The 26,821-nt window shown below is 33.5% G+C and overlaps 1 protein-coding gene across 1 annotated transcript in view; it reads right to left on the bottom strand.

Moving 5' to 3' along the window:
- LOC124642236 (protein Wnt-1-like) overlaps nt 1-20,057 on the bottom strand; it is a 76,731-nt gene extending 56,674 nt beyond the window's left edge. Inside the window, exon 1 of the mRNA XM_047180572.1 lies at nt 19,575-20,057. Within this exon, the coding sequence (XP_047036528.1) occupies nt 19,575-19,642 (68 nt within the window). The 5' untranslated portion in view covers nt 19,643-20,057. The remainder of the gene's footprint in view (nt 1-19,574) is intronic.
- Nucleotides 20,058-26,821: the final 6,764 nt, after the last annotated feature.

The raw sequence follows: 26,821 nt of genomic DNA, 5'->3' as shown, positions 1-26,821 counted from the left end.
ACAATCAAAACACATAAATCGTGTAAAATTATTATCGACAAAAAAAGACGTTCACCCAACTGTTGACAACCACTGACATCATTTAAAATTAATGGCGGGTCGTAAGTTAGTTTGCTACCAGAGTCAGGGGTGGTCTACCTTTTACACGTTTATGTAAAAAAATGTTTTATCAAAAAAGTCTTTTCGTGTGGGTTCCGTAAATTCCAAGTTTGAATTGAGAAGTTTAATAATGATATTACTTTGTCTGTTGTCAAATCTTGGATGCTGGGGTTAGAGATTGCTCTTCGAATTGAAATATAAGTTGGTCCCTTTGTAGGGACCCTACAAAGGGACCAAGAAATGTTAAATTGCATTCTCCATAATTATAAATGTAAAGTAAGTAAATTATGACAATCTCGATAGCAGTTTGCATTGAAGTAGGTAGTGGACATTAAAATAAAGGTTTAATGAACCCAAAAAAGCACTAATTACTTGACACAGACCTCCCGATTAGCATAAGATTTATTGAGAATGCCTCGAATACTTCTTTGTGAAAAATATTTTTGTCATTACCTTTTTAAGCTGCTACTAACTTTATATTGATTCATATCATCCTGGGTATAATATTTATTGGTTTTAGCCATTTAGAAATCTGAAAATATAAATAAAATATTGATCCACATTACGCTGTTTTATCATTCAATAAGAAAGGATATCTTGTAGGTTTGTTTCTAGTGGTCTTCTACTAGCTGTTCCCCGAGATCCAACCCGCCCTGTCCTAGACATGGTAAGTGGTTGTCGTACTATTTTTCAATACATTTTATTTATTTTTATTTAAACAGTTTATGTACATATAAAAACTCAGATAAGAATAAATAATAGAAAAAAATGTACAAGGGCACAGCTTATCTCAAAAGAAATTTCTTCCAGCAGGCCCGTTATGGGAGAGGTAGAATAAAAAAGAGATACAGGTAGACTGTGTAAAAAGAAAGACGATGATAAATGAGGGCTAGTATTCCTAATTAAGAAGATTGACGTGATCAAACAAATTCTTTAGCTTTAATTTTATCCACGTGTTACGAAGCTAATCTTCTGTATAACAAAAAAGGATTCAAAGTAACAAACCAAACATTCAATAACATTTTCTAATAAAAGCACCAGCTTGAAGTAAAATTCCTAGCAGCGGTGAGCATAAATCAATTATGTGTATTATTTAGAAACAGACAACAGGATATTGTTTGGTTTCGGTTGATATGAACCTACCGCAACCGACGAGTTATTGGTTGACCGCAAGAGGGACCATTTAACTTGTGTCTTTCAATATACTCTGAAAGGTGAAGGCTGAGTATTGAGATTTGAGAATATGCCTGTCTACATAGGTATACGTCAACCTATCTACAGCTACTATTTTTAGTAATGGTCTAAAACCGAAGTAGGTATTTTTAATTTTGGTTGCACTAATCTCAGAAACCACTAAACTGATTTGAAAAATTCTATTTGCTCAAAATAAATGCTGTTGTTCTAGCTGTAGTTCTTTGTTGTTGCAAACGCATCCTAATTTAAATTTCCTACACGAAAAATCATGAAAAAGTTTGACGAACTCAAAGTTTTGCAGTAAGACGAGGCGCTTGATACTGAATACCATAAGCACGAAATTAATAAAGTAAGAATCATCAAAGAAGTATTCAAGGAATCTTAATGTGTCATAGAAATGCTGGTAATCTTTAAATCGTGGATTTATATAGAACAAATTCCATGTGGAGCAATATTTAGCACTTTTTCCTCACAATCCCGGCAGTTCTTGGTAAGGCGTGAGAACATAACCGGACACGGTCGTACATCTACAGAATGTGCAGTTATGAACCAACATTTCTGTAGAAATATTAGTTAGTTCTCGCGGCTTCACCTGCGTTTTAGGGAACTTTCTCACATCTAATCTCACATGACATCTTAGTAATTGACAAAATGAAGAGTCTGGAATTCCAAATTCAATTTTGTGAGTAGGTATGCTCTTTTCTCACAACGGAAGTAATAACACAGATTGTTACAAAACTTTTGGCACTGGAAGTAGGCTCGTAGATTTCTTATAAACTTCATCCTCTTGCTCTTATCCTAATTTTATTTCCAGTCGTCGCAACATGTCTTCCTCCTCCAAACTTCTGGATCAGATGTCGTCTTTCCACATTATATCCAACCATACTATCATCTTTGACACAATCCATCCATCGTTTATCTTAAAGGAAGAACTATCTACTATAATCTCCCTTTCACCTATTACTTAAAAAGTACTTTTATTCCAAAACTGTAACTAGGTACATCACTCAATTTATTCAGTGCATATTAAAAGCCCCGTAATAATTAATTTTAATCTAACGCCTTACGGTCCACTACAGTTTTCAAGGCCGCAAGCAACGGTACTATAGAAAGATAACTAGTTTTTGCCCTCGTCTTTGCTCGCGTAATCTTTGGAATATTTTGCGTATCTAATTCAACTGTAGTCAGAAGAATGATCAATGCGCAGCTGTGTTATTTTGTAACCAAGAAAAGGTTGATCGATTAAAAAAAACTTGTACTACCTGCTTCCGAGGGTACAACTTCCTGCGTCTGGATAAAATTCATATCCTACTGGTGTTAATAAGATTATAATAGAATTTTAAGTAACACAAGCATAATTATATGTTAATCGATTATACAAGAATAAACAAATACCTCTACATTACGTATAAAAACTCGATAGTCAAACGGTTCTTTAAAAAAAACTGATCAACTTTTTCGTTACCAAACAAAAAGTCGTTTTCTTTTAACCTAGTTTTCAGTGCTATGCAGATGTACAGTAACTTATGAAAGTAGAAAAAAGTAGTTACCAGAGACAACAAATAGGAAGAGGTTCTTGCATTAACAAATTTAGAGAAGAAGAAATTGACGTTCAATCATTCAGGGATTATTTTTACTCCCTTTTAAACCCACTTTTATTTACGACACATACTGTACCTACATAGGTATTCATCATCATATTATTACTGCTTTATGTTATAAGTTTCTGAAGTTCTTTATGAATCACCTCAATCAAATTAAAATTACAATTATTTTAACTAAATAAATCAAAAAATTATTACAAGATCTAACATTTCCTTCCCAAAAAGAACTCAATTATTGAATCTAAACCCGACTTGCGTATTTAACTTGAAAAACGTATTATTGTACTTTATTAAGGCAGCCATATTGAATAGAACGTTTCGTTTCACTCGAACGCCGTTTTAGAAGTCAAACAGAATGGTACAAACACCGCAAGTTATATGAAAAGTTGTGGAATCGTGGAACGGAACTTTTCGACTCAGACTAATATTTTCAGATCGGTCGGGTTTGACTTCGTTAGTAAATAGATTTCAAACGAACTTTGTATGAAGTTTGCACAATATTGTCTTGGTGAAACTTTGTAAGAATAGGTAATGTTGGTTTCTTTAAATTATTTTTTTATTAAAAATCATCAAAATATAAGTACATAGGTTCTTAATTAATTAGAGTTTATTAATGAAAAAAATCTGTTTTGCTAATATTATTTAGACAAATAAAAATACTTTTGGCGTCTCAACATCAGCGGCTTACATAATGAAGACAATGACAATAGACAATGTTCATATAAATGCAACAAAATTACTTTCTACTAAACAAATGAGTTATTTGCCACTAGAAAATTAAGACTAACATCTTCAAAGGTAGCTCTGTAACTAAGAAAAGTTACTATTTATTTTATGAGGCATTGTTCTCCTGTTGTGGTGGCCAACGAAATCAATAAAATCAGTAATAATTATTATTGCAAATTGTTCAACGTATTGAAAATGAACATTAGTCTATCCCATGTATATTACTTATGTAATTACATGTTTTTTTTTTCCGACGTCAAAAATCATCAAATGACCCCTCCCGCTGTGGGTTAGTAGCGGTGAGGGAGTGTCAGACTCTTACTGACTAAAAACCGTCGTGTTCCGTCATTGGCCTTTTATGTACCAGGGCCGCGGTGTCTCTTTCGAACAACCCACAGCCATGTAATTACATCTTCTGTCTAGGTTTTTCCGTACCGTGTTGAGGTTGGGTCCCAGTCAACCGTATGCATCTAGGTACCAGTGTTTTACAAGGAGCTACTGCCTATCTAACCTCCTCGACCCAGTTACCAAAGCAACCCAATACCCATATTTTTTTAATAGAGATGATCACATTTTAATCTCTAGTTAAATATTTCAATAATTATTACTTTACAACATTTCATGCACGGGATTTAAAGTCACAGTCATATAAACGACACTCATCTTAGTACTTTTGATTCCAATTGTTTCTAAAACTTCTGAAGTACCTACATAAAAAGCAGTTTATTGCGATTAGTTTTATTATCAATAAAATCTTGAGTTCCACGTATTCTAAATCTAGATAACGTTCAATTTATAAACTTATATTCATAAACCCTTGCTCAATAATGAGCACAAAACACTTTAAAGGCAAAGATTAAAACCTTCTTGATTGTATTCTAGTTACTCAGCGATAAATAACAGTCTTGAAATAACATTACTATAGTAAAATCAATCATTCGCAAACCAATCAATTTTATTCATTAAGCATTAAATAGTTCAAAACTTGAATTATTATTGGACAATGTAGCAACATTCCCAAAACATACAAATTATAGTTTATCTGAATTAAACCATGTTTTGATAACAATCACCGGTGTATGAATGGGCTTAAAACAATAAAAATAGTGATGTGAAATGTATGCAACCGTCCCGCATCGACATCGACATATCGACCGCAAAACATTAGGGTTTTAGATAAATTAGATATCTAGATGTGGCCTACAAGTATATTTTGATAGTAGGGAAGTTCTTACTTGCTTCGTCATATTTCATATACAAAACTATATAAGTTAAGAGCAAATTATCAAACTTCATCACATATGCACCACTGCTTGATGAAGCTCCAAATCATGAGTAACCTCAGCTATTAACTAGGCCTCCTATTCATTTACTGTAGCTATACAAAAATCTAAACATAGAAACATATCTCATCTAAAAAAAAAACATCTAAAACAATATGTCAAGCACGATGTAAGTTCAAGTCACTTCCAGCACTTCTATCACGTGTACCCCGTCACTGTTATCTGCGTTTATTCATTGCAACAGAAGGCCAACCCCACCATAATTTGGACAGCGTACACTAACGCGGTAACGCATGCAAATTCAACCCCGGCCCGTGAAATATACGACCAATAAATAAACACACAGAAAGGGGTGAAATTAAATATTCATATACGGGTGATGGGTTGAGCTGTTGACGAGCGTATCGATGTTTTGTGTTTTTTTTTATCGATACTATTGTGACGGTTTTGAATTCGTTGCATTTTATAAATTAAATATTTTTTATCCCACCGCCAAAGGAGAGTATTGTTTAATATTAAGTTTTATTCTAAATAAGTTTAATGAACATTTTTATATCAGCCAAAAAAAATTGAACTTATTGTTTTATCTATAAATGCCCTTTTATTTTACTATGTAACTACAAAGCTTTAAATATCTTTATTCCTTTGCGTTGCTTTAGTTTATAAATTGGTTCTTATATCTTTTAAATTATTATTACTTGCAATAATATAGCATCCTATTCATTATTCATAAAATATTTTAATGAAAAAAAAAACTAAATAAAAACAATCGATATCTACAAAATAATCAACGCACATCACTAAGCCAGTCCAATATCGTAATAGGCAGACTAAAGAGTGAGGCGACTTGTATAACATCACCAAATTAGCCAAGCGATGTGCAATAGCCCTTAGGGCTATGCAAGCCGTAGGGTTGCCATTGTTCCGTGATACATATTATTATTTAATTAAAAATGTATTTGCGTCATGCTGATTTTTTTAATGTTAGGTATCAGATTTGATTACAAATTATAATTTTGTATTCTAGATTAGCTATTCACGATCAATAGTAGTACCTCAAATCGGTGTGTTTTTAATTATAAATATAAAAAACACAATTCTTTATAGGCATCTTTACGCACAATTCTAATTGAAAAAAAATACATTACAAAAATAATTTCTGTTCATATTTCCTAACAATAATGAAACTCATTTTTCAACGTTTCCTAGTCTGTAAAACAAAATAGTTTGAGTGTTCTGCCAAAACAAATCATAACACATTGCAATTTAAAGCACTCGCATTCCCTCTCAGATTGACGCGTACATTAAGAAGAATGAAATCTTGAAAGCTCAGAAAACATTGACAGTAATATCATTAAATCACCCCACGTATACTTTAAAGTTGCATTCCGTAATGAAGTTGGAATGAATGAAACTAGATTTTCTGTTGTTTTGTGTCCATGTAAAAATGTTTTTTTTTTGTGTAGAAATTTAGTGTCATTAGCATCATTTATAGCGATACTGTTTCTGTTTCAGCCTTTTTATCGTCCCACTGCTGGGCACAGGCCTCCTCTCACATGGAGAAGGATTGAGCATTAATCACCACGCTTGCTCAATGCGGGTTGGTGATTTCAGACTATATAGTCCAGGTTTCCTCAAGATGTTTTCCTTCACCTTTTTATCAGCCATTGGTGTCTAAGTATACTTAGAAAGTACATACAAACTTAGAAAAGTTAAGCGATAAGCTTCGTAAATTTTTTTTCTTATACTTTTACTAAACATTATATTAGCAGGATGTTCGATTTGAAACCATTAGAAACCCTTTGCAAAATTAGAGTAATTAAATTTCGGTAGGTAAAAATTTTATCGTAACTATCTACACTTATATCATTTGTAAGAAAATATCGACAAAAAATCAAGTATCAAAGCACAGCCCTAGCCCCGTACACTTCGTGCAAAATGCTCAGTGACGCCTTACAAATGATTGTATCTACTGAGTTTAGTTGATATATTACGCTTCCAAATTGAATGGGACGCAATCTGAATGGGCGGCAAGGCACACATGTGCTTTCACAGTCCCCTGGGTAATACGATTTAGGATTTATATTAGTCGATTAAAAATGTAAATGATTGATTGAAGTTTTTTTAAACACTTAGGTACTTACAAAACGAAATGGGATTAAAACTAGTACTTAAGTAATCAGTTGTTTTTTAAACTCTGCTTTAGTGGACGTTGTTATAATGCTTTTTTTTTAATATGTACCTGATACCTAATTATGTAAAAAAAAAATATACAACAGAAAAGTGTCAAAAAGAGGGAATTATGCCTTAAGAACCTAATATTTATGTTGGAAAATGGAGTTAAAAGCATTCACACTTAAACTTATCCTGTCTGTGCCACTAATCTAAATACTATTTTCATGTAAATTAGCTTATCTCATTACTATTAAAGTTTATCTCTATGAGTAAATACCTTAATCAATATCAAAACAAAACAAATAAATATTAGACTGACCTTTAAAATTAAATAAATTCTAATCTGTATTCAGTGCACCACAGTTCTAGACCTACTTTCTTAGTTATCATAGCATTTAAATGATTAAACATGTGTAAATAAAGTAACGAGACAGAGTGGCACCATAATAACGTTACAATGTATGAGCTACGTAGCAATCATATAAATAACTCGCTTTAACCAATAGTTTTAACTTTAACCACGTCTTGTGGGAAGGAACTACTCTGCGCACCCGGATAAAAAGTTAAGCTATGCTGATCTCAAGTTTCATCATCACTTTTGCTTTATAGTTTAACAAATATTACTTACTTATACAAACTTTTGCGTTTATAATATTGGTGCGTCATAACTACTCCACATCATCATCCTCCGAGCCTTTTTCCCAACTATGTTGGAGTCGGCTTCCAGTCTAACCGGATTCAGCTGAGTACCCGTGCTTTACAAGGAGCGACTGTCCTATTTGACTCCCTCAACCCAGTTACCTGGGCAACCCAATACCCCTTGGTAAGACTGGTGTCAGACTTACTGGCTTCTGACTACCCGTAACGACTGCCAAGGATGTTCAATGATAGTCGGGACCTACAGTTTAACGTGCCATCCGAAACACAGTCACTGGTGTCTAAGATATACTTAGAAAGATATAGTCATTCATAACTACTCCACACACCAGGATAAATAGTAATTTGTCCTTTCGCGAAAAAATATATCGGTTGAATCAAAACTTCTCCACTCCACTCTGCTTAAATATGCCTAAGATGCCACCTGACGGGGAGCAATCCCCGACTATTTTATTTCACATTAAGTACCATCAGAACACTATCAACGCAGCTTGATCTAATTGATACTCAATTATTATTGCCATATTAATGCTGATTCCTGATTGTCTTTTAACAAAAATAATAGCATTGTATTTCGATATCCAATTAAAATCGCAATTAAAGTGTGTATCAGATAGCGAACGTTACGTCAACATAATTTTTGCTTTCTAGAACAATATTTTTTGTCTAAAAAAAACTTATTATTATTAAAGACTGATAGGTATTCTTATTTATTGTTCAATTTTAATTTTATATACTTACTAGCTGTTGCCCGCGACTTCGTCTGCGTGGGCAATTTGGAATTGTCAAAATACTACTTATGCCGTAGCGTAGGTGTATTCTTTTACATAACAATATAATTAGGATTACCACTTAGCAGCAGCACAGGTTGATCAATCAAGGTGGTGTCGACGGTGTGTGACTATTTATCTAAACAAAAGAAGTAAAGTTTGTGACGTTGAGGAAATCTCTGGATCTAGTCAACCGATTTGGAAAATTATTACGTAATTCTCACATAAAACAAAGGTCTGACAAAGTTGTCATTTGTATATTTTCTGCAGCAGCTGCGACAAATCAGGAGCCAGAAAGTCTGTCAAACAGTTTTACTTACCACGGATAACGCGGTGTCTAGTTCACTGGGTTGAAGAGATCAGATAGGCACTCCAAGTAAACATTGGTACTCAAAAAGATTCGGTTTGACTGGAAGCCAACACCCACACAATTGAGGAATAGCTGGGTGGTTGATGACTGAGTCATCAGGCAAGCGCATAGTTTCACTACTTGTATTTCGGGGATTTTCTGTGCACTCACTCACTATGTTATGTTGGAATTCCACCGAAATGTTTGCATTAGTTCACGATCAGGTAAAGTATACGTCCGAGAGAGTAAGTCCAATTCGTGTGTTGGCACTTGAAGCCTGCAGTTCTTCCAAGATTTTCAAAATGTACGCTCGCAATTTGTCATTTCTTGGTGGAGCCAGCAGATCAGAAGAAACATAAGTGCTGTGTATACTGTGCGTCACTACTGCACAACGGTAAAATTTCGTCTTTATAAATAGCACAAACGTTCGCTCTCTTGCGGAGGACGTTTAAATACCATATTATGTGTCACACGTAGGTAAACAGGACAACAGTATATTATCATCGAACCGCTTTCAAAGATCTGATGAGCGAACAGACCAGAACCAGAAGAAAAAAAAAGACACATATATTTGCAAACAAATTGAAAAAACTTCTCCTAAGCAAATGCTACTATAGCGTCAAAGAATACCTTGACGATAAAAAGATAGTCGAATGAATAACTTGTGTTTTCCTAATCTACTATTGCATCTACTACTGTAATTAGACTTTCTAGCCTTCTTTTGCTGTACCCTAACAGGGTCCATAATATGTACCTAGCTTTAAGCCCCTTGTAACATCTTTATAACTTTATGGTATGCAAATAAATATGAATATGAATATGAATATGAACTGACTTGATCGCCTCGAGAAAATCAGAGCTCTATGAAGCGATCATTCGCTTTGATTCCTACTGCTATTGTGGTTTCTGAAAATGTATTCAATTAACCAACGATGAATATAATTCTTAGCCAGCCGACTCTTTTGACTTCTCGAAAATCATAACGATGGTTTTTTTGCAATGCACAAACGGAAATTCGATATACTACACATTCGATATTCACACTTCTACAGAATTGATATTAAAAGGTTTGACAACGGGCTATAGTAGCGTAGTTAAACTAACTGAAACAATGTTAGTGATCCTTCAATAAAGTTAGAGAAGCGGGTGTGCATGATGAACATTAAGAGTTGGTAAATACGTGATGATGATGACCTAATTCATTACTATTCTAATTTGTTCATGTACCACAAAACTCAAGTTAAGGTGGAGAAAAGGATTACCAAGCTCCCAAAGGCCTGGGCATTTGAAACACGTTGCATGGCATCCTGGAAAGTTACGTAATTCTCAGCCATCAGTTTGAGCAGTGTGAGGGAGTGTCAGGCTTTGGCCCTAGTGGGCCTCACAGGGGTTTGCTGAATCTCCTCGAGGGGCGCGTGAAATAACGGGTCTCCCAGAAGCCGGAAGGTCGATGACCCACTCAAAACTAATCGCTCACGCCTACGGTGGCCGGGAGTCGTCTCTCGACATCCGGCTTTCGTGGTGTCTTACCGCAGTGGCTGGAATGAGAGTTGGGAATTTTCAGTCGCTCCGCTGCCTCATTCTTTGTCATCCCATTTCTTCTCGCTCCAGATCATAGTTTAAACCGGGGCCGGGTGCGATAGGTCGCACAGTCCGCACAGTGGTGAGATCCGGGCGCCACCTCCATGAGATCAGAGTTGGGAATGTATGTTTGCAAAAACTAATAGAACATTTAGCAAAAACACGTTTGATAGTAATTCTGTCTTAGTAACTGAATAATATAAATGATATAAACGTAGCTATATAAAAGATGTTTTTTTAGACTCAGTCCGTGGGTCTGACTGTGACTGTTCGTAATTGTAAACGGTGTATTTGTGATATAATTCTTAGCTCGATGATTTGTGATCAGGAGTTGAAAGCAAGTATGTCTCTGGCCTGCGACGCGTAATTTGTACGTTTTCAGAACGAACGAACTCTTGTCTTCTGTTGACATCTTGTTGACGTATTGTGACAGGTAGTTATTCCCATTGATGTTAATTTTAGAAGTGACACAATGTTTTCGGTCGTATTTTGCCTACATTCTTTATTACTCAAAAAGTATATTAATAAGGACCTTCTATTTATATGTAAGTGAATTCAAAATAATGTAATATATTAAAACCAGGAACTTATTTTTAAGGATGTTTGAATATTAATTACAATGTTTTTTTTTATAATAATAAAATCTTAGACTCGCAATGCACTTTCAGTGTGATGCATGTTTGTTATTGGATGAAATGAATGGATATTCATGTTTATGAGAGGTATAGCTTATATTATGTCAGAACAACATATGTAGACTTTTTAAGAATGTGGGGAAGTTCATAATTTCTTCGGGACGTGGGTACCGCTTCCCATGGGAACTACTGCCCGCACCGGGATAAAATATACCCTATGTTACTCGCAGATAATGTAGCTTTCTAATGGTGAAAGAATTATAAAAATGTCCCTGATGATGCGCTGATATTTCTTGTAGTGTTTTTATAGTAGCAAAATACACAAGTAGTCATATATTTTTTTCTTGAAAGTAAGAACATACCATGACAAAGTGAAGTCTGTTTTCATTGATATTTTACCTACTACCAGTTTTATGGCACATCTGTTTCTGCATGATTTTCTTCATCTATAATTTTAGGATATCATTTCTTTAAATTCAGTTTTTTGCTCAAGTTACTTATAAAAGCGTTATTTTCTATGTAAAGATAGATAATAGGCCGATAAACTTACAAAGTTCAACATTCAAATATGTGTCATTATTGCACCCGCTGTTGCAGAAACGTTAACAGAAATTATCGTTCATTGCTCATCCCCCGTAGGTGATAGCGTGATAATATATATCCTATATGTTGAACAGGCTCCCAGGTAATATTCATGCAAAATTTGATTTAAATCTATGCAGTACTTTTCGAGTTCAGTGAGACCAAACATACAGACAAACAGACAAACAGACAAAAATTCTAAAAACTATATATTTGGGTTCAGAATCGATAATAGATCACCCCCCAAGTATTCTTTTTGAAAAATATTCAATGTACAGTTTTGACTTTCCTATCATTTTATTATATGTATAGAAAATATTTACATATTTTTTTGTATTACTCTTTGTATTTTTTTTTTCTATCTGAAAACTCGATAATTTTATAATAAAAATAATTAAAACAGATGTAAGTAACATATATTTTTTTAATTTATCCCAAAATAAGCAAGCCAGGTTCTTAATAGATATAATCTCTACAATAATAATACCGCAATTGGCATCACTACTTATTATTATGCAAGGGGCTGTTTGATCAAACATTGGCTCAACAATGCAACTCGTTGTAATGTTGACAGTTTACATGTTATCGTACGCTTACAATGTTGGCCGCCATTGTTGTGTCTCGACTCGACAAATGTTTTATGTCAAATTACGTTACAATTTTAAAACAACGTTTTGTAGCCTTTGATTTTTATTTTATTTGACACTAGAATGTGGACGTGATTTTTATTTTGATATATTTTTTTGACATAAAAATGGTTAACAGAATTGCTAATTTAAAGTTATCAACAGAAAATACAAGTGAACTGTTTTTTTTCCTGAATTTACAGTTTTTGATATTAACTCAATATAAACTTTTGTTTTACAAGGCTATAAGGTTCTTTGCCTATTATTGTATTGATAGACAATACACATTATGAAAGTATAGAACTTACACCCATTAGTATTTACAAGACGCTGAAAATACATGAGCACATACTATTACAGGTACTCGTAAACTGTAATTAGTTTCGCTAATAAAATATCAAGACGTGTTGGTGTCGAGTCGACTTCACAACACTGTATCAAAGTTAGTTATATGAAGAAAAAAAACTTACGTTAGCTAAATATTGCCAAGTAACTCTTTGACAGGACTTGTTTATGAACTCTACATACTTATCGACTCATCCTACTGATATAAAAATTAAATAATCAAATCTTCCAGAATAGCTTGATAAAACACTTTAATGATTTAAATAACTAATATTATAAATGAGAAAGTAACTCTGTCTGTCTTTCTGTCTGTCTGTCTGTCTGTCTGTCTGACTTTTCTTCACGCCTAAACTACTGAATCGATTTGTGTGAAATTTGGTACAGATATAGTTTGAAACTTGAGAAAGGACATATGATAGTTTTTATTACAAAAAAAATATAAAAATAAAATTTATTCCGGACATATAGCGCCACCTATTGGTCAAACCAAAAATCTACCGGAAGTTACTATTCCACGCGAAAGAAGTCGCGGGCAAAAGCTAGTTTAAATATAAGGCTGAGATTAGCCTGGAGTCATTGTTTGTAAGTCATCCGATAGACAACATCATTCCTGAAAATTTAATCCGTAAGTAGGGAAGTTATTTGCAAATTCCTATCATCTTGTCCCCATAAGAGACCGGATTATTACAATCAGCTGGTGCAAAAACTGGTGCATAACTTACTTTTTGACCTGAAAAATTCACCTATAAGACTAGTTTCGACCACAAACCACAAGCGTCACTATTTCCTTACAATTACTGGAACATTCACCCATCCGTATTCCACGTTAAGCAAATAATTAGTCATAAAAACCTGTAGGTGGTTCCGTCAGTCGCAATACCATCATTGTAGGGTTATGAGGGGCTTGCGGCCGATACGTCATTATGTAAATTTATTTACTTTATTTGTTCGGAGGGTTGAAGGAAATGCGTTGTAGGAATCGGAAATTTTTAAATGCATTTTGACGTTCTGTTTCATTGACCACGCATATTTTGACTAATGTTAGTAAGTTTGTGTTAATGTTTTTAGTAACGCTTTCGTGAAATCACCTCTGAAGTTACTCCGCGGCAGAAATGGTAAACTTCGGGAATCCCCCTGTTAGCCTAACGTTTATCTTGGAACTATTAAGATTAGTTGTAGAGTTATAGATGATCAGATTCACTACCTAACAGTTAGGTTTATTTAAGGAATATTTATATATTACTTAGAGCTAAAGAGCTTAATTCAGCATACAAATGATACAGCAGAAAATAGCTCGTAAACTATAATAACTTTATTAAATTATTAATTTAAATGCACAACTGAGTCACAAGATGATCCCTAAACCTTTGAGACCCAATATTATAAAGAGTGGAATTTATATTAGTAAATTATCACGCTTCTACAAACAGTTATAAGCAGAGATCGCAATATCTTGTCAAATAATATACTGAACTAATAGGAGGTTAGTGTTAACCTCTCATAAACTTAGAGAAGATACTTTGTATATTGTTCCTTAAGTAAACTGGATTCACAATAGTTAATAAGTACGTAGTTCAATTTATGAAATTTTCAGTCCTAATATCGCAGGGTGAGATTTAATTTTACAAGGAAAATTGAAAGAAAATGCAAGAGTGAAGTTAGTTAGATGTTTTGATCACCTTATCTTTGATTTTTTTTTTACTGAGTAAACTTACAATTAAATTATTTTTTCTCTATATTTTTTTAACTTCACAGTTAGCCACAGCTTAGCCTTTTTTCATTCAGAACTTTACGCTAGGACAGATTCGCTAGCTCAATACAAAAACTACGAATAACAAAATTGTGCCCAACGATCTAAACCTCTTAACCCTAAAATGATACACGTCGTATCAAACAAACAAATGTCAACTATTACCAACAAAAAAATATTACGGATTCTTAGTAAAATGTTAGTTGCGGTCCGTTTGAAGTTAACGCCCCGTAACAACATGTGTGCCCGTCTGTCCTCTTGTTTATACTTAAATATTCCCATTTATACTATTATTAGAGTCGTACAGGATGTAAGTACTGTGTATTGCCGTCCTGACTATGCTAAATACGGCCACGAAAAACGGGGAAGGTGTGCAATTGTTTTTATTGAAACCACGCGCCGGTTTAGGGTTGAGTTGTACTTGATAAAAATAGTAGTGCATTTCATTTGATTTGGTAAAAAAAAAATGAAAAAATATAAAATAGCTAATTATTTTTCTTGTTCCAAATTCAAACGTTTTTGCATAGGTTTAAACCTGCATTGAGTGAGCCCGGTGATGTATTTTCATTACTTCTCTGTATGAGAGGAGGCCTGTGCCCAACAGTAGGACCATAAAAAGGCTGATGATGAAAATGATAAAATTAAATAACAAACACATTTAAATTGAGTACATACTATTTTATCTAAAGCTAAGCGTCCACTTGTCGGTATCGTACGCAACGGACGCAACGCACGCAACGGATCGTAGTATTATTTATATAGAAACTCAAACAAGATGTGCGATGCGTACGATGCGGACAGGTGGACGCTTAGCTAGTCTCTAGTCAAACGAAATCAAATGTACTAAAAACATAGAAATAACTATAAAAGGACATGTCACAATAAAGACAAACAGACGAACTACTATTTAGCTAAAAGTTAGCCAAATTACAATTGGGATCCTGTTTTGGACAATTTATCCATTTTATGTTCTCGATTTTTGACGATATTGCGACTTTGCTCATTAAAGACTTTGATGAGCAGTTTTTGACATTTAAGGATTTAAAGACGATTCCTGTTTAGTCTAAGTAGATAATGACGGTGATATTTTGCTCTAAATGTGTCTCAGTTAGGGGACTATTATTGGACTTAAAGAAAATTTATTGAAAGTGTTCTCTCATTGTTTGATTAGATTTATTGTAATTTTGTGTATGGACTTTTATGTGTTTGAAGTTTGTTTTGCAAATAAATTGCATTTTAGTTTGTACTTCTACAAAATTTTGCAACGAATGTTTAAAATCTCTATTCTTCATCTTTTCCTCTAATTCTTCCTCGATTATTTTATTTATATCGTCAATTTTATTTGCTAATTCTACATTCAAATCATCTTTGCCTGCGTTTTCTTATGGAAAGTGATTGACATCAAATCCATTCACATTTATAAAGACTTCATCATTCCTATCATTTATACACTCATTTGCATCTTACAACATAAAGTTATCTTCCTATACCTCACGTTATGTTACTATTTCTTCACAAACAACGGCATTATCATAAACGTGCATAATTATTATCTGTTAATTAACGTGATTGTTATACAGCTTATATTATGTGCATTAAGCTTTAGCTTATCTCTTATCTTTGTTTTATTATAGTTTGTTATCTATTAATTAAAACTGCAGGTTGCTTCGGTATTCATACCAGAAACGTTTGTTAATAACCTTTGATCGTATGCCCTGTGCGTTGTTAGATTTCATTACCTATGTCATTAATTATGTCATAGACACATAGTACTCCAACGTAACTACAGTCTCTTCAGTACTCTACAGTCTGACCGTTTTACCGTGCAGTCAATACAAACAGCGGTATCATATCATGACTTAAAATGTCAGCTGTCAACTGCACATAAAACGTGGTGGCAGTATGACAAAGAGATATTATAAAATATTATAGTAAAAGAACTTTTGAGTAATTTTCAGCGTAAACTGCATAGACGAGTTATAATTTATGTAAGACCAGCCTTATATAAAGTTAAATACAATTAAGTTAATATAATCTTATATATTTCCACTTTTCAGGTACGTACCGTCACAAAGTTTCCATAGTGATTCTCAGTCAATACCAACGCGTGCATTATTACATCAAATATTGAACTTGTTATTTGCATTAGAATAAATTTAAATAAATATTGTGTCTAATATTACTTTTCATGTAGTGTGTTACCGGTAAAGGAATACACAAACGTCACCAAGTCCCTGAGCTGTCAAATATTTTGCAATCGCTTGCGTAATTGCATATTATCATTGTGCATTGTGCAGTGAATAATAAAAATTATATTCTCAATCATTAACACCATCCTCGTTTAAATAGATTCCCAGATTACATTTCTTGATCTCACTGATGATAAATATCGTGTCACCCAGCGGCCTGAGCGAGCATGTTTGTGTAAGTAGATGTTCTGTGTATGGTATAGTTGTATATTTAACAGTTAAGCAGCCTTTGGTGCTAAACGCCTATTTTGATAATCCAGGAAGACCAGATAGAGATGCCACCAAAATTGGAACGGTTTCTTTAGAGCCACAAGCTACATGTGGGGTTGTTCGAAAGAGTTACCGCGGCCCTAGTGAAGAAATTACTCAAGAAGAAACAGAGGTGGGTTTTATCATATGTCTGAACCCACAACAAGAGAGGTTATTCTATGATTTTCCCACCTGCCAGAAAAGAAGGCAGATAACTTATGAAATTCAACGATGTGCAATAATCCCGTTACATATCTATTTCTAGCGTATTTATCAAGTCAGGATTTGATCATTATCTTATCAAGATCGCTTACAATGTCAGTTTATAAGTTCATGTTCATTAATTTATTCTACTAGAACAGTTGTGTAGGCGACGTTTCTTACACGAATGATAAGTAGCTGTAATTTTGTTAAAGCGTCTATGATTTCACTTTGATTTCTTCTTAACTTTCCTTTGATGGTGTTTCATCATCGATGGGATATATTTTGTTACAGCTATCAGACTTTGTACTAGTTTGATAATATAAGATATACCTCTCTAAATCACATCGAAAAGCCATTAAATCATCTCTTTAAATACAATTGGCACATATTTAATCCCATTAACCAAGCTATCAAGCTCAAAAACGATCTGAAAAAACACAAAACAAATGAACGTAACTGATCGTGCGTGTGCCGAGGTATAAATAATTGAGCCAAGCCCTTTACTAGGACATCGTATGGTACATCAAAGACTCCTTGTATATGTCCCACGTCTGGTACTTAAAGTTTATTAGGTCCCGCAAATGTGCCAGAATTAGACGCACAAATGGAATCAGCTTGTGATCAAGTTTTATTTTTGAGGAATAAAACGTTGTCTTTAAAGATTAAAGAAGTCTTTTGAGTGATAAAAAGCTTTTGAATAATACTGACACTTAATATAAAATTAGTTTTGACGAATCAAATACAGTTTTTAAAGTCTTCATTAATTTTGCAGGAATAAGTTTAATAGTAAAGACAGCAGTGAGTATTTCGTCGTGGTTCCTCCTCATGTTAGGTATTCTCTGTTCGGACAAAGGACTAATTTTGATCCTACTGACGTCGTGCTAAATAGTCATTTTAGTCTTGAACCATGTTCCAGTCATGTTCTTTTAATGGGTCCTTTATGTTTGGTCATGGTCTACTGCACGACACCAAACCCCGTAAAAACCTCCAAAGATTTTACGCTGTCCTTCAAAGCATTATGTATATCTTCACGTCACTTATTTTAATGTCTTTTGTTTCATGACATTTACGTTAGTTCGATGTGCGAATTTTATCATCGTTAGCAATTATATTTTCTTCATTGATTATTGTGTCTCCCTGTCTAAAGTTGTTTTTACAATAACCTCTTCTCGTGTTTGACTTTTATGACTTAAGTGAATTGCAGATGTTATATTCTTTATTATTTCTTCAGATATACGGATATACTCACTACGTATATATTTACTGTGGTGCCTAATGAATGTATTAAAAGTAGTAAAGGATTTCAGGTTTTGATCAGTAGCTGCTATAAGGGCAAAGGGCAAACCTTTAGGTACTTCAGTATCGACATAAAATGACGTAACACCCGTTTTAGAAATAGCAACATACATTTCAACGAGTTTGCAACTGCAACAATGATTGACACTAAATTGAACGTTTCAAACAAAATCCTTTGCGTTTATAATAAATCAAATGATTGCAATAAATTATAATGCATTCGTAATAAATCAGAAACGGCTGTATGCCAAAGTAAACTAGTGTTACATAAATCTGTTTTGTTTTTCGTGCATATGTCAAACATGTTCTGTGCAATGAGAAAAGTAAACAGTTATTATTTATGTTAGGGATGTGCTATTTTTGGAATGTGTTATTTTTTATTTGGAAATATAACAAAACGGTTTTACTACAAACACGTTGGCGATTGCGACATTTGGAACTGTTGTTTTACTATGTAGAGTTGTAACGGGTTTATATTATATGGTTATTTGTATAGGTAATTTAACATCTTCTATGAATGGTTTTTAGATACGTTTTGTTTTGCTCCTCATTTCAGTCTTTCGGTTTTAAAGACTCCGATTCATTTTATGTTTTTATGTCCCAACGGGACACACAATGTTTTATTAAGTTATATAATTAGAGCGGTATACTATTATTTTTATTTTGTGAGTTTCGTTTTTAGGAACAGTTCCCTTCAAATATAAGAAACTTTTGCTCTATTTCGAAGGTGTTTGATATAGAAACTATGGTAGATCAAACGAAACCTTTTCTTCAATCGTTTATTTGTTTACTAATAGTTCTCATAACTAATTCACAGTACATATCCTTGACATGACCATTAAATTGAATTGTATATTTAGTAAAATATTTTCCTGTGAGAATTCACATGTGAGCCGGATATTGTATTTTCATTATTTCCTAACAATAATAAAAATTGCGGTCACAGATTTGTTCGTGTATGTCAATGTTCCCACAGAATTGTTGTATTCTAAAGAATCGTTCGACTATCTTCAGTGGTTGGTTTGATGGCGTTTATGGTATTACCTACGGAGATGTAATGGCTACGATGCAACAATTGTACAGGCTTTTCTTTACGAGTTCAAATCGTATAAAATTTTATTGCTGAAATAAAATGGTTAAAAATAATAGTTTGCCTAAAACTTTATTAATTGACTTTTTTAAATACCAATATTAACTTACCACCAATTCCCCATAACAGCTTGTGCAAGAAGTAGCAAGGTACACACAACTTTCCAAAAGAGCTTCATACTGCCAAATAACTTTACAAAGTCACTTTATAAACATCCTATTTACTAAACCACTCTTACAAAAGTTTAACTCCAAACACTTCACATTAACACCGCAGACTAAAACTTTAATTTTTAAACATAAAACTCAAATGTAAACCAAAACAACCACTAAAACAAAAACCACAAAACCTAAATAACAATGTAATCACTGTAATGCGAACAGAAAAATAAATATGAAAAAGAAATAAAAACTTTTTAAACAAACTTTTGCGAAAGTTTACTTTTGGCGGGCACTCTTTTAAAAAACAATGCAGTCAACCCAAGATTCCATAGAGCGTTTATTAAAATTCGAACAGTTTGAAAAATCGAAAAAAGATTTAGTGTGCAGTCGTTTACGTTTAGACGCGACGCGCTTGCGATCCGCGCGCATTGAAACACAAAACCAGACTGGCTTGCTTTAAGCCGTTTGTAAGTATTCCATAGGATTCTCAGTAAGGGGAAGGGTCGAATCGGAGGGCGTGTAGATGCAGTATAGTGCTGCACGAATTCATCCTTCCAAGCCCTTACTACGAACCACGTAAACTTTACAGATCGGAATGCCGGTGGCTCGCGAAATGTCAACGAACGTTTACGCAAAATAATCATCGAGTTGCACGAAGTTGCGACAACATGTAGTAGCATTGTGGATGCAGAAAAATGTCTGCGAACATCAATTGTAGGCTTATCCTCAGCTCATGAGCTTAATGCCTTGAGTTATTAGCATTTTTCAAATTGATTTGCTGATCGAATGATAGGATTTAAAAGCGTAAATGCCAAACAAATTGTATTTATTGCGGAAATTATGAGAACCTTTCCAGATTTAAAGTCTCATATATTTCGTTTAAGCCTTTTAGAAGATTAAGCTTTATACGCTCATTGTGGTAGACTAAATATAACTAAAGAGGTGCGAATAATATTACAATCGTGTATTGTCAAGACGTAAATTCACAAACTATAATATAAATAATACAATCGCTTTACGTTTATCGTGAGGTCCTTGAATTAATTTGCAGCTAACGTCTTCATAGCGCACTGTTCCAGTCTCAGGTGTTGCGCAAGGCAGCGTCGTAGGCCCTTTGCTTTTACTTAGAAAAACATTCACGTACCTGTCGAGATTTATAACAGTTCTCTATCAGGTGACAAGAGATAATAAATATGAATTAACTTTTCACGCAATTCTAATTAAGCATCAGACCCAATTTGGATATCTCGGTATTTATATCTAATCATAGATCTGCGAAGCTCAGCAATTAAATTATCCTTATTTAAAGTGCTTATGTAAATTCTAGAAACCTGAAATGGTCTGCCTACGGTCTAGCTAAAAATAGGACATTCTGTAATGTATTTATAATTAAAGATTACATTTATTTAAATCACGATAGGACACCAAATACTCTTGCGCAAATACCTACATTTTTGGACGTAACTATGATTACTACTACTGCCCGCGACTTTATTCGCACATATTCATAATATCTTTTTCATGATTTTAAGTAACTAGTCTAGTTTTTTGATAACCTCGAAAAAAATTGTCTTGCCCCTCTGAATCATCCTCATGTAGACAAAAAAGTCTGCCACTAACGGTAGGTTTTTATAAAACACATTACATGTTTTAAAAACTTCACACATCGCATTATCAGAAGAAGCTTTTAGCAGATAAAAATTATTAACAGATGTCTTCAGTAACATACCTTCACAAATTGAACCCATAACTAATTTTAGAGAGCCGATCTAAAAAACCGATGGAGGGTAAAAAACGATAACAATAGGGTTTACCTGCAGCCATTTTGTTTCCCGTGTTTACGATCGCAGTAAAACTGTAATTGCAGCAGATCAAACGGACCGACGGGCTGACTTAACTGTATAGAATATTGTAACAACCTTTATGCGGTCAGAATTTAATAAAGGAAACAATAATGGACTTAAAGCTGGAGATAATAAGGAAAATAAAAATATCGGCGATACGAAAAGAGAAGATGGTGCTACAGATGCAACTAGTGCATTGTCAGACGATTTTAAACTTTAATCTCCTCGTTATAAGAACAATTGTGCAGGTGACGCAATTTCATGATTTTTGCAAAATGATCGCAAAGATGTCAATTCAGATTTAGATTTACGATAATCATAGTCAAATCCACTTTTATCTAGATGAAGTTAAAGTTGATAATTGAATGACGAATCTGGATCACGCTGAAAGGAATGTAACTCGATTTTCTGAACAATTTAAAGTATTTAAAGACAATCATTTAAGTTGGAAGTACGACATGCGATAGGAAATAAATAAACTGATTTGGACTAACTGAAGGGTGTCGACACACTATAGAATTTGTTTTTGCATTCAAACGTTTTTTGCTGCACGACGTTGACAAGTTAAAGAGATAAAAGAATTTATAATTGAACCTTGTACAAAAGAAGTTTATTGTGATAGGGATCAATTACGACCCTCTATCTCTATATTAGAGGTTTGCGCCCTTTTTTTAAATAATATGTGGATGTTAAATGTTGCATTCTTGAACTTAATTTGTTTGAGTACATCAAGATGTTACCCAAAAAAGTCCGGAAAGTTCAAAATTACTATTGAACTGTACAGAATAATTGTAGAATTGTTGATGATGTTTATAAACATGATGTGTACATTCTATTGTTCTTTACTTTGTATCACTATTTAAAGAAGTCGAGTGATGGAAATGGTTAATCATCGAACGAGTCTATAGATAACTTTAATTTAGCTTTGTAAGTGCATGTCTTTCATATGTGATAAGTATGGTTTTGACTTATTTCTCACCTGATGCTAAGCAATGGTAAGTGTTAATAAATGTTATATTTTATAAATCTCCAAATCAAATTGCTCTCCTTTTATAATTTTCTATCTCAGTGTTCATTTATGTCCTAGTTTCTCCCAGTAACTTTATAGGCCAGATTAACATTATCTGAGGCGATCTTAACACGAACTTCCCTTTATATTTATAAAACTGATCCAAGGTTTTACTCCGTTGTTTCAACGAGCAATATAGTCTCCAATTGTTACCAATCTACGTTAAAACTTAGTAGAATTGTTTTGCACCATTATTTCATTAGAGTGAGCTAGAAATATTTCTGAGTCGATGTCATGGAAGTAAAGATTGTCTTTGTTTAAATCCATTGTACCCGTACCTTTGTAGTGTGCGTACTATTGAAAGAAATCAGTTCTATTTTTCATTTAATTCAACTGCCATCAGATTAGTGACGTTACAAAGTAAATGAGCTTATTATTATAAGGATAAAAGTTCGATATATTCGTATGCAGGAATATTAAAAATAGGGTATGAATGAACAATAATAAAAAAAACAAAATTTTCAGAACTAAAAACTAAAACCTTTAATGAAAGCACTAAAACCAAATAAATAGCAAGCATTTAATCACAAGACACAAAACCCATTGAGTTCCACGAAAGCGAACAAAATCTAATAGCTACAAACTGGCATAAGTCAATACATTAAACTTGTTAGAAGAAAAGTCACTGCAACATCTGCCAATATCCTTTGCAGCTCATAAAACAAGAATCGTTCACGAAATATTAAAGATAAGGGTGGATGTGACAGCAAATATAAGTTTGTCATACGGTAACTGCCAATTACGCCTGATATCTGTGTAGTAGACGGAACGACAGCAAAACAATAACATAAAAGAATCGATATTGCGAGATACAAATGAATAATCTATAAATGCCTTTAAGACATTGATTGGAAGACTTAGAAAGGGCGTAGACAAGAACACAATGCTATAAATGTGATTTTTGTGAGAATGGATATGTATTTCAATGTTTGTTCCTCAATGACACTTGTAACTGCTGTGAACAAGTTTTGATCAGTATAATCTGAGCAGTATTACAGCGTATACATTAAAAAAACCTAACAAACATATAATATTATGTGGGAAGTAGTCCGCCTCAGGACGCCTAAAAAACCGCAGGCGGAAGCTAGTCACAAATATTTCTGACATTCATGCCTTTGTCACCAATAATGACGTAACTACCGAAATCTTTGACCATAAGGGATGACAAAAACTGAAGGGTCCATTAAAACTATAATCATAAGCTTGGTAGTTTAAATTGCACCCGTTGCTGTAGGCTGTCGTAAATATCTTACCATAAAAAAATTATAAAAACATTTTGTTTCGTTTTGTGCTACTTTTGTATGGTAACATACATTAGTGGTAAGTGACACAAAAAAGAAGCTATTTCCTGTTTCAGATATTATCTATTGCATTTACTGTACCTACTTTTTTATAGGTGAGAAAAACCTCAATTGATATAGATTTAACACATAATCAGTAATATATAATTGTGTTATAAATATATGTATTGTGTAGTATATTGTGTTTATTCTATAATTGTGTTAAAGGGTATTGCAATACTAAATTACAAAAAAAATACATATGACTTTCTAAAGTGCCAAGCTATTTAGAATAACATACTATATGTTACACAAAGTTTGTTTATTTACAACCAAAATAATTTCCCCTTATTCCATTTAATCTTTAAGTACCACCTCCCACCTCTACCCGTCTGTAGCTCTACGCACAAAAGTTAATACGATCCAGTTATTAGGCGAATAATAACTCGACATATTCCATAGTCAGCCAGTTTCTTCGATATTATCTCCTACTATTTTTATTTTATTCATAGGGTATGTCTTTATTCTTTTGTTTACTTCGAACTCCTGTCTGCGCTCAGTAATAAGTGTGTTTTTGTTTTTTGTGAGAAACTTTCGCTGGATTCTTGAAGGTTAGAAGGTAAATCATTGTATGAACCATGTGTCCTATTTCCGTTGTCTCCCAAAATTGGGTCATCTGTATAAATGAATGTGGATTCTATCTTTATTTCTGCTGATTAGTCATTTTACCTAGGAGTTATCAGATCTGATTAAAGAAAATATAGAATTGCTCTGCTTTGATATGACATGTTATATCCGACTTATCTTCCTGACCTACCTGGTTGATAAGGGTAGTTACGTTGGGATGGCACTGGTAAGTTTAGTATGAAGAAGTTATTTTAAAGCCATTTTACTGTAGATGCAGACATCAAATCTTTGTGGAGACGCAGTTAAAAATATACTTGATATGGAAAGTTTTATAAGGACTTTTTATTTGAACAAAATCGGAAAAAGTAGTCACTCACTAGCATTGGGATTTTAATTGAAGGAAGTGGTAAAGATCGGCTTCCTTACCATAAAAAGGACCCTATTAGCTACGTACTAGGAATCTTAAGCTCTCACAAACCCATCTAGGTTTAAACCTTTTCCTGGAACAGTATGTTTATGGCCTGATAACATGACGGGAAAGTGATGCTAAAGCCATTCCTCTTTACAAGAAAAGCTTACACTACTGACATGGTTTAATTAGGACCGATAGAGTTCTCTTTGGACACTGAGATCTTGTATGAACATCCTTTGTATATTATGCTGGTTGATTCATAGATTTGGGTTCTATCTACTAACAACTAACGCAAAGTGGGATACCGAACTGGGCTTGATACTTGCGATGAGGTGTGTTATTTTTTTGAATCATCATCATCGTTTGAATCATGGATTCCCAAAAGGACTAGTTGAAGTCGGCCTGCGAACTAATAGAGAGCTAGAATCTATTTTTCAAACTAAAACGCATACTTCATCGGTGCATAGAAGATATCCAGACAACGGCGTTAAAATTCTTCTCAAAATAATCTAATCTTCAGCAACTGACTCAGAACTTATTCAAAATAGATTCTCATCAACATATGACTCCATCCGAAGTTTGGATGGTAAATGGTAAGTAATAGGAGCAGTTTTACGACTGCCTGGCGTAAGTATGGCCCGAATAAAAACATGCTTTCAGGTAAGCGGCCGTTGCTTACACTGTACTGATTTTTTTGGTAGTGGTGGGGTGATTACGATAGTTTAAGTGCAAACTTGTCGATGTTTCTTGATGAAGATGATCGACTATTGATTTTAGGAGTAACGTTGTAAATGGTTTGAGACTGAAGTAGTCTTATAAGATCTCTTCTTATGGCATGAATAGAAGTATTGAATAAACAAAATATAATAAATAAATTATTAATAAATATTTCTACAGTGGTTTTCCTTTCATTGGCCGTATTAAATTTCTATTGCAACATTTCTAAATACGAGTTACACATATCGATATCCAGCATTTACTGCATTCGACGCCTACTTATAAATAAGTTTATGCATAATTTAATAATAACTTCTATCGATATTTTATTACAAGATACTTCATTCGTGTGCGAAAATAACTCATAACATTTATATTAATACCGCTAAAAGAGAATTGCATTCAAAAACACCTATGAGCAACTAGCATGATACATATTCACAGAAATAGATACGTCAAATGGAAGCGTGTTATCAATAAATCAATTCATCAATTAAATACTTCTACATGCGTAATTTTGACGCGAACACGCGATATACTTAATAACAATCTACACAACGGAAAAGTTATCGATAAAAAAGTAAACTCGCCTTTCCCAACACTACCAGTCTATTTATTTATCAAAATACTGGCTTGTATCAGCGCTCAATCATCGCACTGTTTTCCTATCAATCACTAGCTCAAACCAGACCCATCCGTCTTTATAAAACACACGGGTAAACTTTAAAGTGTATATTGTACGTTTTTACTGCCAATTAATATGTTTATCTCTATAAAACTATAGTAATTTACGACGATAATAAAAGTCGTAGTGAATCTCGTTTGCGGAATTTTTAGCTTTTCTATTTTTTTCTTCGCGATGATTGGTACGACCTTATTAGTAGTGAGTACTTAACTTTTTTTAATTGACGTATGTGACGTCATTATTCCTCTTATTCCTTTTTTTGTAAATGTGAAATTTAAAGTAGGTATATAAAATGTATGAGTTTGGAAGTATTCTACAGAGTGGATTTTAAAAATATTTTGCTATTAGGAAACCTAATTATTTTTGTATACTTTACTATAGCAAAGTATTCTCGGGATCTAAAAAAATTAAAATCAATTCGTGTGAAAACCAAAAACATTGTGGTCGTCCCGAAAAAAATTTAAATATTGGGGTTAAAATCACATAAGCAAGTGTCGATATATCCGATATTTCAACACACCATCACTCAAACAAAACTTTGTAGTTATTCAACAATCAAATT

This window comes from Helicoverpa zea, chromosome 24 (genome assembly GCF_022581195.2).
Source record: "Helicoverpa zea isolate HzStark_Cry1AcR chromosome 24, ilHelZeax1.1, whole genome shotgun sequence".
Taxonomy (NCBI): Eukaryota; Metazoa; Arthropoda; class Insecta; order Lepidoptera; family Noctuidae; genus Helicoverpa; species Helicoverpa zea.
The sequence above is the reverse complement of the archived record's forward strand: the minus strand, read 5'-3'. Positions and strand labels throughout refer to the sequence as shown.